The sequence below is a fragment of the Anopheles merus genome, chromosome 3R (assembly GCF_017562075.2).
Source record: "Anopheles merus strain MAF chromosome 3R, AmerM5.1, whole genome shotgun sequence".
Classification (NCBI taxonomy): domain Eukaryota; kingdom Metazoa; phylum Arthropoda; class Insecta; order Diptera; family Culicidae; genus Anopheles; species Anopheles merus.
Window position 1 is genome coordinate 22,122,103 of NC_054084.1, and position 13,522 is coordinate 22,135,624.

Here is a 13,522-nt window from a genome sequence, read left to right on the forward strand (position 1 = left end):
TTTTTTTCCCTGCGGCAGTTTATTACGTCCGGAAGGGGAGGACAGAAAGTGAGAGAGATAGAGTGCAGAAATTAAATAACACCTTGCTCTCCTCTGCTAATTCATATGAGGAGTGAGAGACAGAGAGATCGCGAGGGCAGCAATGGGCACTTGGAGGAACAACAACAGTCAGTCAGTCCGTCAGTCAACAAACTAATCGAATAATTGTTTTCCTGAGCCTGTTCCGTAGGTTGGCGTTTCCGAGGAACTCCCTCTCCATACTCTCGAATTGCATCTCGACCACGTCCGGCTGTGTGTGTGTGTGTGTAATTAAAACTTTCCCTCCATCGTGGTGGTGGTCATTTAAGGGCATTGGTCTAAAATTAGAGAAACAGATTGCTTTTGGCGCTCCTTCCCAAGCGTCGTTCGCTGTGCCGCTGCGTTCTAGCTGTAACTAAGACGGTGGCCGTTAATTAAAATTTCATGTTACGATAGCACCAAACCTAACTTTCCAACAGCCGCTCACCTAACCTTTTGCAGCCGCGGGTAGTCTTACTCGGTACTGATTTCTAGGCGGCGGCCAACGGTGTGCCTATCAGCTTCCGGTTCTGTGCGCGTCTGCTGATGATGGAGGGGAAGAATTGTTTGTCGCCAAACTCCTTGTACCCTTAACCTGCCCCCCTTCTGCTAGAGCACAATTTTTGGCGCAGTTTTTGCGGTACCTTTAGAGCTTAGACGGTGAACTGTTTTGATGTTATAAAAGCGATCTGCTCTGGAGGGCACGAACCAGAAGGCACGAACGACGACTCGTCACAGTGCCAAAAAAAGGTCAACAATTTGACAATGACAAAGTGAAGATTTTCTTGTGACCAGGGCAGAAAGGTAGAAAGGAAGGAAGGGAATCGCCAACCTGCGGCCGCGACCGCGAGCGTTGTGGTTTTCCACTTGAGCGGATTAGTGTCAGTTTTGTGCGGGCACGGAAAATTTCGCTAACGTCGTTAGAGAGGGTATTAAAAATTATCATTAGAACTTGAATGTTTGTTAAGCATTTGTGGCTCAATTTAATATTGTTGTTTGGTTTGGGCTGTTGCAAGGGGGAGGGGTGGTAAAGCTATCAAGTTTCTGGTGCTATGTACAATTTTGTTGACGTTAATTGTGCAATTAAGGACGAATTGTACTGCTGAATGCATGAGATTTGTGCAAACTATTTGGAAAATTTGACATATAAATACTCATTTCAATCGCTTAAGAAAATGTAATTTTAGTAATAAGTTGTTTAAAAAAAAATATGAAAAATGCTCAATTATTTGCAACTATCAAGAAATAATAATATGTATCGTTATTGAAGTTAAGTTCAATTGTAACTATAAAAATATAAGATGTGTATTGCATGTATAAATGATAAAGAGATCTAGAAGAAAGAACAAAAACATGAAGAATTTTTAAATAAAAATTAAATGAATAGAAAAGATGTAAATAAAAATAAAAATAAGAAAAATAAAAATAGAAATCATAGAAAAGATGTACAGAAAACTTAATAAAAAAATAGTTAAATACTTGTTAAATGTTGAATAAAAATACTTAACAACAAGAAATGAAAAATGGAAGGGTATGAGTGAAAAGTAGGAGAAAGAATCAACTATTCTAAACGATAAACAAAACATATGTTGATGCGCTAAATTAGAAACAGATAAAAATAACCAAAACTGAAGATAAATAATAAATATTTAAAAAGTATAAATGCTTAACATATTTAAAAAAGACACAATAAGTAAATAACAGAACAACTACATGAACAAAAAATACTCAAAATATATAATAAATGCCCTTGTACCATCACAGGCCGTCTAAAACTATGAACTCACCATTTAAATTGAGTATGATCGGTCTATCAGAATTTCAGAATAGACTTTCTTCTTCTCGCAATCCCTAACCAACGTGCAGCTCTAACCATTACTAAGACGCCAGATTATATTCCGGAAGTGTCAGATTCTCGGGCCATTTGGTGGCCCAAAACCGTCCCAAACGCAAACCGTAAAACACAAACAGAAAGTCATTTCGTTTGCGTACGCGCGCTCGCCCAGTGTCGAGAATAGATGTCGAGAAGGATGGGACATTATATCCCATAAATAAAGAAATCATCATCATGATGGTCGGGGGAATGGTGATTTCGTGCTGCCGCGAGCCAGCCCTTTCTAGATGGAGCGTGATGGGACGAAATTGGCAAATTGGCAAATGTGTGCAGTCACTGGGCGGGGGGAATGGGCCGGGAGGGCTTTGGGTGTTTTCTCTTTTTTGTCTCTTTATTAAGTACTGTTACTGCATAATTTAGTGGATCAATCGGGTTGACAAGTGCTGCAAAAGATGGTGGGGACATTTGCCGACGAATGGACACGATAGCACGAGGGTGGTCAATTGAAGCAAATCAAAGCGTTAAAGAACGGTGCAAAGGGAGGATTTTATTGCAGGATTGGGATGTATTTGGCACAACCTTTTGTTGCAATTTTAAAATTCTGTACTCCAAAAACTGAAGCCAATTAAAGAATCTTTTAAATTAAATTTTAAATAATTTTAGTGCTCATAAAACTCGTAAATCCCAACCAAACGGAAGAGGACCAATCAATGCACCAGTCAAGTGGTTTTCACCCCCAGCGTCAATTGGCCAGAACTCTAGCAGGGAGACGCAAAGCGATAGTACGGAGCAGCAACAAGGCGGTTAGGTCTGGTTTCGATTCGAAAATTACCTTTCTGCCCTTCCTGTACACACTACACACTGTGTTTGAAAAAGGCCAAGGTCACTTGGCGGCAATGTCCATGGCAGTGACATGTCAGCAGAGCCGTGCCTCTTACGTGTGCATGTGTCTGTGTGTGCCCCCTCGTTGCATGCAGGGAAGGGTTATTGCAATTGCATGCCGCATGAATTGCATACCGACATATGTGTGCGTTTTGTTTGAATGGGAAGAACCGCACGGGAAGGGACCAAATCATCACCAACCGACCACCACCGTTTAACTATTGCGTCAACGAGCGAAGGGTTCTGGGTGTGTGATGAAGTGCTTTACTTTTGAAACGGTGCTAATAGAGATTGACTTATGCCCCGTGTTTTTCGTACTCCTGAACTGTGTTTGATTGGGACAGGTTGGCCTGATTTATTTGTTCATGGCATGATTGCATTTTGAGGTAAACTAGAGAAGCACACAAACAGAACGCTTCAAAGTATTTTATCAAACTCTTCCCCTACGTAGGTTTAAGATAATAGATAATCAATGGTTTATCGGGTAGGTTAATGTTTGTTATCGCCCTTTGTTATCGTCACTCGCCGCTTTAAAAACGCAGTCGTTTCGATTAGCCAAAAACGCTTTGATACGCCACGATAACGCTGCGTACGAAATAACAACAGACGCCCCCGGCTGGGGATCGCTGTACGGTAGGTTGCTTGTTGATAAGTTCAAGAAGTGAAAGAAGGAAAAAAGTGTCTTTAATGTACAGAAGAGGGTATTGTAAATGTTTGTAAATGCGTTGAAGATACTGTGACAGATGTTTGATGGACTCCTACAGCGTATCTTACACGTTGAAGTGAACCATTCTGTTGAATTTTACGGAATTCAAGAGTGTAATAATAGAGCAACATAGTTATTCTCTGCAGGTTTTAACTCTGCTGGGCTAAAAAATATAACAATTTATTTATTTTGTTACCTGTTATCAAAATAAGTTTTACAGGGTTTTCGATAGCTACTGTCGAATGTAAATATTGTATTCCACCGCGTGCAAGAAGTTACTTCACATCTCCCTGATATTTCATTTTTATAATATTAATTTTCAATTTCATCAGCATGATTTTCAACACTTATACGGCCAACGGGTGATGAGATCCAGCTTCAAATCCCGGTGACAAAACAGACCGTCGAAGTGTTGAAAATTATACTGCTACTTTCGAATGTGCATATAATTGTTCACCACATCCAAGATGTTTTTCAACAGCTGTCAAATGGCTTCAAATAAAATTTCAGGTCTTGACACATAACAAATTCAATTCAATTTTAATTTTTTACACATGATTTTCAACTTATAATGAACTATCAAACTCGATCCAGCTTGTGTGAGAGATGTGTTGAAAATCATGCTGATGAAATTAAAAATTATTGTGATGGAAATGAAATATCAGAATGATTTGGAGTGTCTTCTTGCACGTGGTGAAAAACAATGTATACATTCAAAATCGACTAGTAAAACCCTGTAATTCTTTATTCAAACTCACGGTGAATTATCAAAATAACATTTTTTGCATGAAAAAAGAAAGCTGGATAATAATTTCATATTGTAATAAACAATGGAAATTAATTTACGAAGCAATTAATATTGAAACAGCAGGAGTCGAAACAGACCTTTTCATCGATTATTATCTATCCCATAAATTTTTGTCTTTTTTCTGTACCTTTTATTATGAATTTAAAGTAAATCACTTAGCTCAAACGTTTCAATTATATAAATTTAAAAATGAATATTAAGTTTAAAAAGTAAATCACAACAAAAAAATATTTTTGGGTGTACTAGAACGTGCACACAGCGTAAGAGGCCCTAAACTACGTAGGAATAGGATCAAAGTAATAATCATAGGTCGTTTTTTTGTTTAGTAATTATAATGAAACGAATAAGTATTACAATGGATTGATTTTGATGATAAATAAGCTTCTACGAGCATCATTTGACCAATTTTATAATGTTAACAGACATAGAGTACCATAACATTATGTATCTCTTCAATAAATCTCAATAATTTAATGTGAAGCTATTAATAAATTCCTTTTCCTAACTCATATCTCAATCGCGCATCAGCCATTCATTCAAAACTGGAACCGTTTTGGCGCGCTCGGCGTTGCAATCTTGACCAATTGTCGTCTGTTCGGCCAAACGTCTCTTCTCCATTCCGTTTCCTCTCGCTGGCGAACTGAGCGCTCCCTAAACACCGCTCCACGGTTCCAGTGTTCGGCTTCGGGAGTCGCATTCGGGGTCCCCATATCCAACCGGCACCGCTGTTCGTGTTCGTATCTGCGTCCGTGCGCTAAGCAGTGCAGTGCGATCGTCCACGAAAGCAGCGCCAGTTGTTGCGTGCGGCTCGGTGCGTTCGGTCCTGATAGCAATCGGTTTCCGGGCAGGCTTGGTGCTTGGTTCGGTCTGCACCCCGGTTACAGTACAGTGTTAATAGGTTACGTGCTGTGGGAAAAGTGCCAGAACACGCTTAACACGTCGCTGCGCGCAAACAGGGAACACAGGCACGCTCGCGCGCTCGTGCTTCCCGCACGGCGTCGTCTGTCAGTCACGCGTACGCCATTAGTTTGGTGGTGCGGTTGCTGTTTTTGGTGCTGATTTGGTGCGCATCCAGCAGCATGCCTACCGTTCCACCGCCCCCGATACGCGACCTGGAGGGACTGCTGGCGCCCGTCCTGCCCGCCGGCACCCGCGTGCTCGGCTACGAGTCGGAGTATCTAACTGCGCCCGGCGACAACTACGGCAGCACCATGCTGGCCGTTACGGTTCGTACCGCCCAGGACGCTTCAGTGCAGGAGCGCCGCGAGCAGAAGGTAAACGGCCCCCAACGGTACCAACATCGAGTGGGTCGGGGTTTTTGTCAAGCCAATCACTTACAGGGGGGGGGGGGTTGTAAATTAATCAACCGGAAATGGGAGAAGGCAAAGGTGTCTGCTCAAGAAAGTACACAAACACAAAAAGAAAGGCCAAGAAAACGCTGAGCAGAATGTGTCGCATATTAATCATAACATAGCCCTCGGTAGCACCCGCCTTCAGCACGCAAACCACACTCACCACGTGGTGAGTTTGGAGATGGAGGCGCCCAGTCGGCTTCAGATGAATGGTCTTTCTTTTGCCCCGCTGCTTTTCCGCTACCAAGAAAATGGCAAAGCAATTAGCAGCACGAAGGTCGGGAAGCTCATCACAAGGAAGACACACACACACACACAGTCGCGTAACCTTTTCCTCTGTGTTCCCCTTTTTGCTTTGTCTTCCGGCAGTGCGCAAAGAGGATGGTGTCACAGCATGGTGTGAAGCTGAGTCGCCTCGAACGACTCTGAAGACGGGCTCGAGTGTAAATGGTTAATCAAATTAAATCCCATCTTACGGGAAAGTGTTGACACGCCATTCCTTACTCCCAACGCTGACCCGTATGAAGTGTGTGTGGCTGCGTTACAGTGCGCTGAGCGTATCCCAGCATCGTAGCCATCTTGCACGCCCCGTTTCAACGAGCGGTGCCAGCTAGATCGTGTGGCCTCATAAATTGTAAATTAAATCCTCTCCTGACGCTACGGAACTGTGGCTGTTAAACCACCCCATCCCACGTGCGGTGGGCAAGTCGGGAGGTGTATCAGTTCTGTGGCGAAGATAAATGATGCCATCTCCTGTTGCTGACTGGATTGATTGTGCTGCTTGTATAGGGATGTGGGAGTATGTGATGTCGCAAAAGTGGCAACAAGCGCACATACATTCCCTCACGACAAAGGCCACAGTGGAACAGGCCATCAAAAGTGATGTTCTTTTTGTTGTTGTTCGTGTCTTAGCATTGGTCAAAAGCAGCGAGGGAAAAGCTCCTCGTGCTCGAGTGCTCTCGTCGTTCAATATCACCCTGCTCCAAATTCAATACCATTCTGGTTCTGGATTTAACCAGCGTTTAATGTTGCTACATAAAAAAACATCTTTCCCCGTTCGACACACATGTGCAATCGATTTCTCTGCGAGCATCGATAGCACCATCATCCACGGGCATGATTCGGGCGTGTTATCTATTGCTTCGCTTCGCTGGAAGGTGTAAATGTGAGATATGTTTGATTGGTTTTTTTTTTTTTTCATTTCGAAAGGATGCTCGTCGAGGTGATGGGTTTCGTCTGAAAAGGATTTCCTTTTGAAAAAGAGGTGTATAAGTGTACGCTTTGAAGCAGGAACGGGCATTCCGGTGTGTTTTTTTCTACTATTTTTCAATCTTCTTCCGTTGCTGGAACTGCTCTGCAGCTACAGCTGGATATTATTAGCTACAGGTGGTGAAGGAAGGCAAAAAAGAACTCAAATTCATAAGAGGGTTGGTGGGAGGATATTTGTTTTGTTTTTTTTTTTTTTTTTGAAAGTAAGTGCCGAGTGATCTTTCCCATTTTGATTCCCTCTAAGTGATGCTCGGATGGATTTTTCGCGTTCGATGCGAAGCGGTCTTCGTACAGGGATGATTAATTATGATCAATTGATGGAATACTTGCCACACATACACACAAAAAGTGATGGAAATAAGACGAAATGATGCTGTTTTTTCTGTACACAAACACACAAAAAAAAACGCACAAGAAGCGCGATTGCAAGGTAAAGTTATTTAAAGACACCTGATTCTGCTCCGGTTTCAAGATGATGATTGGAGAAGAAAAAAGAAAGGCACGAACAAATGTTCTCAACCCATTCCTTATGGGTAAAGCACGTTTCCTGCCCAGGAGCGATTGCGTCATGCACATTGTTTCAAACAAATCTACGGTGGTAGAGAAAGAAGGACAGAAGGGTGCATGCGAATCCTTCCACAACAAAGCCAGCCAGCGGCAACAGGTGAATGCCGTGGCGTGGAACATGATTTATCGGCCCCATTTTCTTATCCAACACCAACACACTTATCCGCCTTATCGAGATGTGTGTGTGTGTGCGTTTGTGTGCACGCATCTTTAACCTTGAACAAGGCACGGCAAAGGAGGAGGAAAAAGCGCACAAAATAAAGGGAAAAGAATAGCTGTTTTGATTTATTTTGTTTTCGTGTTGTTTTTTTTTTCTATATCTTTCGCCTCTTCGTTTCGTTCTCCATTCAATTTTGTTGTTCGAAAAAGGAAGAAAGCACGTTTCTTGCGTGTGTGTGTGTGTGTGTGTGTGTGTGTGTGTGTGTGTGTGTGTGTGTGTGTGTGGTGTGTGTGTGTGTGTGTGTGTGTGTGTGTGTCGTGTGTGTGTGTGTCGTCTGCTAATGACGTGGCGAAATGGTTTGATTCGGGCGCCAGAGCGAAAGTTTCCATCAACCACGTGCTAATGGGACGGAAAAACATTTCGCCTGAATGGCATCCAAGCCAATGGTTTTTGGGCTGTGTTCCACTGTGCTGGTGATTGGTGTTGTATCGAGCTGTGATAAGATTGTTAGCAGCAATGCAATATAGTTTAACGCGATGTGAGCCTCAAATGCTTTTGAGTGCCTTTTTTGTGAAGGATTTTGAATGAAAGAGATCATTAACAATGGATGATGCTTTTGGAAACTTGTTTCAAAAGTTGTACATAATTTAATGCTTTTCTTCCTGGAATTATTAGCAAAACCACTTATGCATTGAATAGGTTGCTTAATTATGGTATGTGTGGTGTGTGCTTTTTTTGTGTTATTATAATATCCGTCATGGTCTCTCTCTTTCTCTCTCTCTCTCTCTCTCTCTCTCTCTTCTCTCTCTGATTATTTAATGATTCACTGGAAAGGACCTCTTTGCGAGACTCGAGACTACGGATTCTGGGAATTTTCCTATTTAACCGAAGACATTTCCAACGCTTTTTTAATGGAATCGGTAGTGGATACGTTCCTCTTTTGAGCTTTATCCTACGTTCAGACGAATAGAAAAACGCTCCTACTCCTTTGCACAAAAAAGAGCAAAAATAACCTCCGCATTACTTCCAGGGTGATTGTTTTGGTTGTTCAGCAAGAATAAAAAAAGAAAAAGAGCCAACCATCTTTTCCATCCAGCAATGGTTTTTCATAACTGCTGGAAGATCTGGCTACCATTTCTGTGCCCTAGCGCCGTGCTGTGTTTCATTAAATTTTGGGGCCTACGGTCAAACCTTTCCTTTCTTGCTCTATTGAAACGAATTGGGCAGCGGTACAGCCAGGTTAAAGATCTGTGAACCTGAATGCGTGAGCAATAACGAAAAAAGCAAAAAATGGATCATTCAAGCAAGAAGCTGAAATGGACCTGCTACCCCTAAAAAAAAAGCGACCGGAAACAGTCCTTCTTTTTTTTTGGGCGGCTGGTGGATGGAGGAAGAAGAAAACGTCAACTTCACTTACACTTCTGAGCCGAGTGTCGAAGTGATTTATTGAAAGCCGTTTACTTTCCTTTTTCTTCTTCCCTTTTGCGTCCATCAATTGCACCGTTACAACCGTCCTACACGTAAATGCGATGCTTGAGTTGATGCAAATTGTGTTTCCTTTCCATCTTGTTGTGCGTTTGGCCTCTTCTTCTTCTTCTTCTTCTTCTTCTTCTTCTTCTTCTTCTTCTTCTTATTCTTCTTCTTCTTCTTCTTGTTTGGCCACTTTTTTCCCCAAAACAAGATACTTCACTTTAAAGCTTTCGGTAGGTGTTTGTGTTGAAAGATGTGTTTTCGCCGCTTTTGCGGAATGAAGTGCCAGTTGTTCGATGCCATGAATGGTAGAATTTGAATGAAAAATGGTTCACTGGGGCTGGGGCTGCTTAAAGTGGCCCGATGCTTCGTCATTTTTGTGATGAGATGATTTGCTTAATGTGATTATTTGTATACTTGGAGGTATTGGAAAAGTTGTTTACTTCGGAACAGTTGTACTGAATGGTTGCTTCTTTTAAAGTTGCTAAGGTTAAAAAATAAAGATCATTGTTTTCAAATTACATACATAACATTATACAGTTGTGTTATGAGAAAACAGTCTATTAACTACTTTTAATAGTTTAAAAAGAAACTGAAAAATAGAAATAACTGCTTGAAACGATTTGATACCATATTTTGGTCACCCGAACAACTAAAAGAGACTAAATAACGACTTTCTTAAACGGCAATCATTTTTCATCAAATCTTGTTTGTAAATGTTTAAAAAATGTTTATACTATTCGTCTAAGCCAAAGAAACAATTATTATTTAGTATTTGTGTAACATATTTTCATATAAAAAATTAAAGGTTTCTGGAAAACAAAGCTTAGAACTTACTGAAGCTGAAATGCTAAATCTTGTGGCGGTTTTGGCGTCGGGCGACCAGTAAACATGCTGAATGTGAAGCTCTACTTTAAAGTCGGGTGACCAAATGTCCTCAGGCGGCCGAGCATTGTGCTGACTGTGCTGTCGAACTCTTCTGGAGTTCAGCATTGGTCACTGGCCCAAACAATATCAAAAAAAAAATGAAAAGTTGAGTATACGCTGAAACCGACTTGAGATGTAAAATAAAAGTAGAGAAATTACCTAATAAAATGAATTACCATTCTTTCTAGTATCTTTTATTTAATTTAATAATTTAATTGAGTAAATTTATGAAAGTTTTAGTGATTTGAATCGAATACATGGACCATGGTTTCGTTGTCTGCCTCATCATCAGCACAACAGCTGTTGCTGCTGATCTAACGCTGTTAGCTCCTCACGTAATTATTAATTGATCAACAAATTAATAAAATATGAAATTTTAATTCTCCCAGTGTCTGAAAACTACCATTTTATTTCTTAAAAAAAAGCAAAAAAAACAGGAATGCAGGTTTAAGAATTTCCACTAATTTAGTGAATATTTGAGTAATGCTGTTTAACGATAAAACACTGGGCGACTGGGCCATTCGTGGTTTAAATGCAAATTAGTTTTACTGTGAATAATTTTAATTATCTGGCTATTTTTGTTTTATTTTTTTTTAACTCTGTTTTCCTGATTGAAATAAACTCAGCTATTAATTTTCATAATATTAAAGGAATAGAACCTGCACTTTAAAAGGCAATCTGCACTGAACCACACAGGACGCTTGTCTGTTGTTTCAACAAATTGTAATAAATCCTCTAGAAATTGTTCATAGATTAAAATTTCTATATTTAACATACATTCACCATGGTATTCATTTGCCTACTCCCAATCAGGACAACTCGAGCAACGACGATCAACCGCCGGTAGAGCTGCTGCACCTCGTGGCCAAGATGCGCCCGAGCAGTGAGGAGTTTCTCGAAATCTTTCAAATCGACATCACATTCGTAAAGGAAGCCGCCGTCTATCTGAAGATAGTGCCCAGCCTGCTGGCGCTGCAGCGCGAGCAAGGCTTCGACGGCGATGGGGAACTGATCGATGTGTTCTGCCGCTGCTTTAATGCGCGCGTTTCGCTAGACCCTGCGGTGGAAAAGGTGGATCAGGACGGTGTGATGCTGTTCGAAAACCTAAAGCTGGCCGGCTACGTTACGGCGGACCGTCGCAAAGGCTTTAACCGCGAGCTGGCCCGATATGTACTGAAGGTAAGGATGGGTCGAAAGCAGAGAAGGATTTGAGTGGATACGCTTTTGTTTGCAACCCGTTTCGTTCGTTTGCTTCCTATTGCCTCCTCTTTTTTTTTCTTCAGAAATTGGCCCTGTTTCATGCGATCCCGATTGCGTTGCGCTACCTGAAGCCGGACGTGTTTGAGGCAGGCATTCATAAGTATCTCGTCAAGATTGATATCGATGCGGGGTTGAGCCAGGCGACGCTCCGGCAGATGATGGATGTGTTTCGGCAGGATATCCTCCGGACCGGAGTGGAGGCGGGGCTGGCCGGGCGGGCTTACGCCAAGATAAACGAGTGCCATCGACGCCAGGCGCAGCTGATCTCGGACCAGCTGACCTGCTACTGTACCATGCTGCACAACGACCTGTGGGTGAACAATATGATGATCAAATATGGTAATTTTTCTTCCTTTTCCCAGTTTGTCACCATTGGATGTCATAAAGAAAACTAACAAAGCGGACACGTCCCTTTTTGTATTCTATTTTTACTATTGCCTCGGCTTCATTTGTTTTGGGTGGATTGGGATCCATTTCACGCCGACACGCCGATGCGCTTATCGGACGAACACACTCACACACACACACACAGACCCGACCGGGCAGGTCCCGTGCAGCCTCAAGTTCGTCGACTTCCAGCTGATACAGATGGACTCGCTCGTGCGGGACGTTATTTTCTTCATCATCACCAGCGTCAACGATCCGGAGCTGGAGGCGCAGCTGGACGGCTACTTCGAGTATTACTTCCAGCAGCTGGCCGCCAACCTGGCCCGGCTGCAGTTTCCCGCCCAGGACGAGCTGACGCTTGAAAGGTGGGTTGGTTTTCCTGTTTGGCGCGACAGGGCATTAGGTTTCGCTTATGTTTGCACACAGTAACAGTGTGTACCCGCTGGTGGGACGAAAAACCCAAAAGCAATTAATTATTAGCACGCACGCGGCCGTTAACAAATGTGCTGGAAGGTGGAGGTGGAGGGTTTTGCTTGGTTGTTTCTCACCCGTCTCTATTATCCCATTTCCTTGCTTTGGTAGTTTCCGGGAGGAGATCGACCGGGTAGCACCGTTCGAGCTGTATCACATCGTATCGATGCTGCGCGTGGTGCTGGCGCGCAAGGAATCGATCCCGGACCAGAGCGAACAGGACGCGGCACTATTCTTCAACGACAACCTGGTAGAGGAGGACTACTATCGGCGGCTCGAGGTCACGCTGCGGATCTACGATCAGCGGGGCTGGATATAGGGCCCGGGGGTCGGTGGGTTTGAGTTTTGGGCAAGTGAACATTTAAAGAATGCGTTCAATTAAACGTAAAACATGGCGGTTTCGAGGTGAACGTTTATTTAGGTGTAAATATGGTAGGAAAAATATAAAAATAAATAAACAGAAATCAATAACTTATATCACGTAAATAAATGAAGAAAAATAAACCAATGTTGATTGTAATGGAAGAAAATTTTGTTTTTATCTGTCTTGGGAAAAGTAGCATGCGCACTTCCTTCACAGGCTAAATATTTAATGGACGGTTTTTTGCTCTTTTCCAACAATCTTCGTATCACAATCTGAAGCGTTCCAAGAATACAATCCATTGCAACCGAATTTGATAAATATCATATAAAACTCATTATTGCTGCTTCCTAGGAAATGAAAGTTGTTGAGACACGTTTTGCCAAATGGAATTACCGTGGAATTAATCAGAAGTGAGGTCAGCAGTCGTTGAGTTGTCGATTGCTGTTGCTTCACTACATCATATGCGTTAGCAAATCATTAGCTGTATAAGGAAACCATCAATTGTAAGCATTAAAATATACAAGAGCACAATAGCCTCTTATTGGAATACATTACAGGGTTTTGCCTAGTCGCTTTCCAATGTCTACAGAATTTTTCGTTGCTTGCAAAATGTTTTTCAACAGCTGTCAAATGTTATAATTACATCACAATATTGTTTGATATCATTTTCAACACGTCTCAAGCAGGATTGAGTTTGACAGCTCTTTGTGGTGTGTTGAAAAAATTGTGTAAGAAATGAGACTTTATTGTCAAGCCACTACAATACACGGTTTTTCGAGGAGACGGTCCATTCTAGGTTTGAATTCATGACGGGCATGTTATCGAGTCGTATGAATTTACAACTGTACCACGTGACCATCCCTTCGGTTTTCAAATGTAAACATTGTTGTTCACCGCGTGCAAGATGTAAATCCACATCAATTAGACATTTCATTTCCATCAATACAATTTTTAGTTTCATCAGCATGATTTTCAACACGTTTGACAGTTCTTTGTTATGTGTTAAAA

General features: G+C 42.0%; 1 protein-coding gene across 1 annotated transcript; it reads left to right on the plus strand.

Annotated features, from left to right (window-relative positions):
- Nucleotides 1-5,044: 5,044 nt before the first annotated feature.
- Nucleotides 5,045-12,628, plus strand: LOC121597564. The gene is made up of 5 exons (XM_041923403.1): nt 5,045-5,561; nt 10,846-11,211; nt 11,316-11,631; nt 11,825-12,044; nt 12,262-12,628. The coding sequence occupies exons 1-5, from the start codon at nt 5,367-5,369 to the stop codon at nt 12,467-12,469; spliced, it is 1,305 nt and encodes a 434-aa protein (XP_041779337.1). The 5' UTR covers nt 5,045-5,366; the 3' UTR covers nt 12,470-12,628.
- Nucleotides 12,629-13,522: the final 894 nt, after the last annotated feature.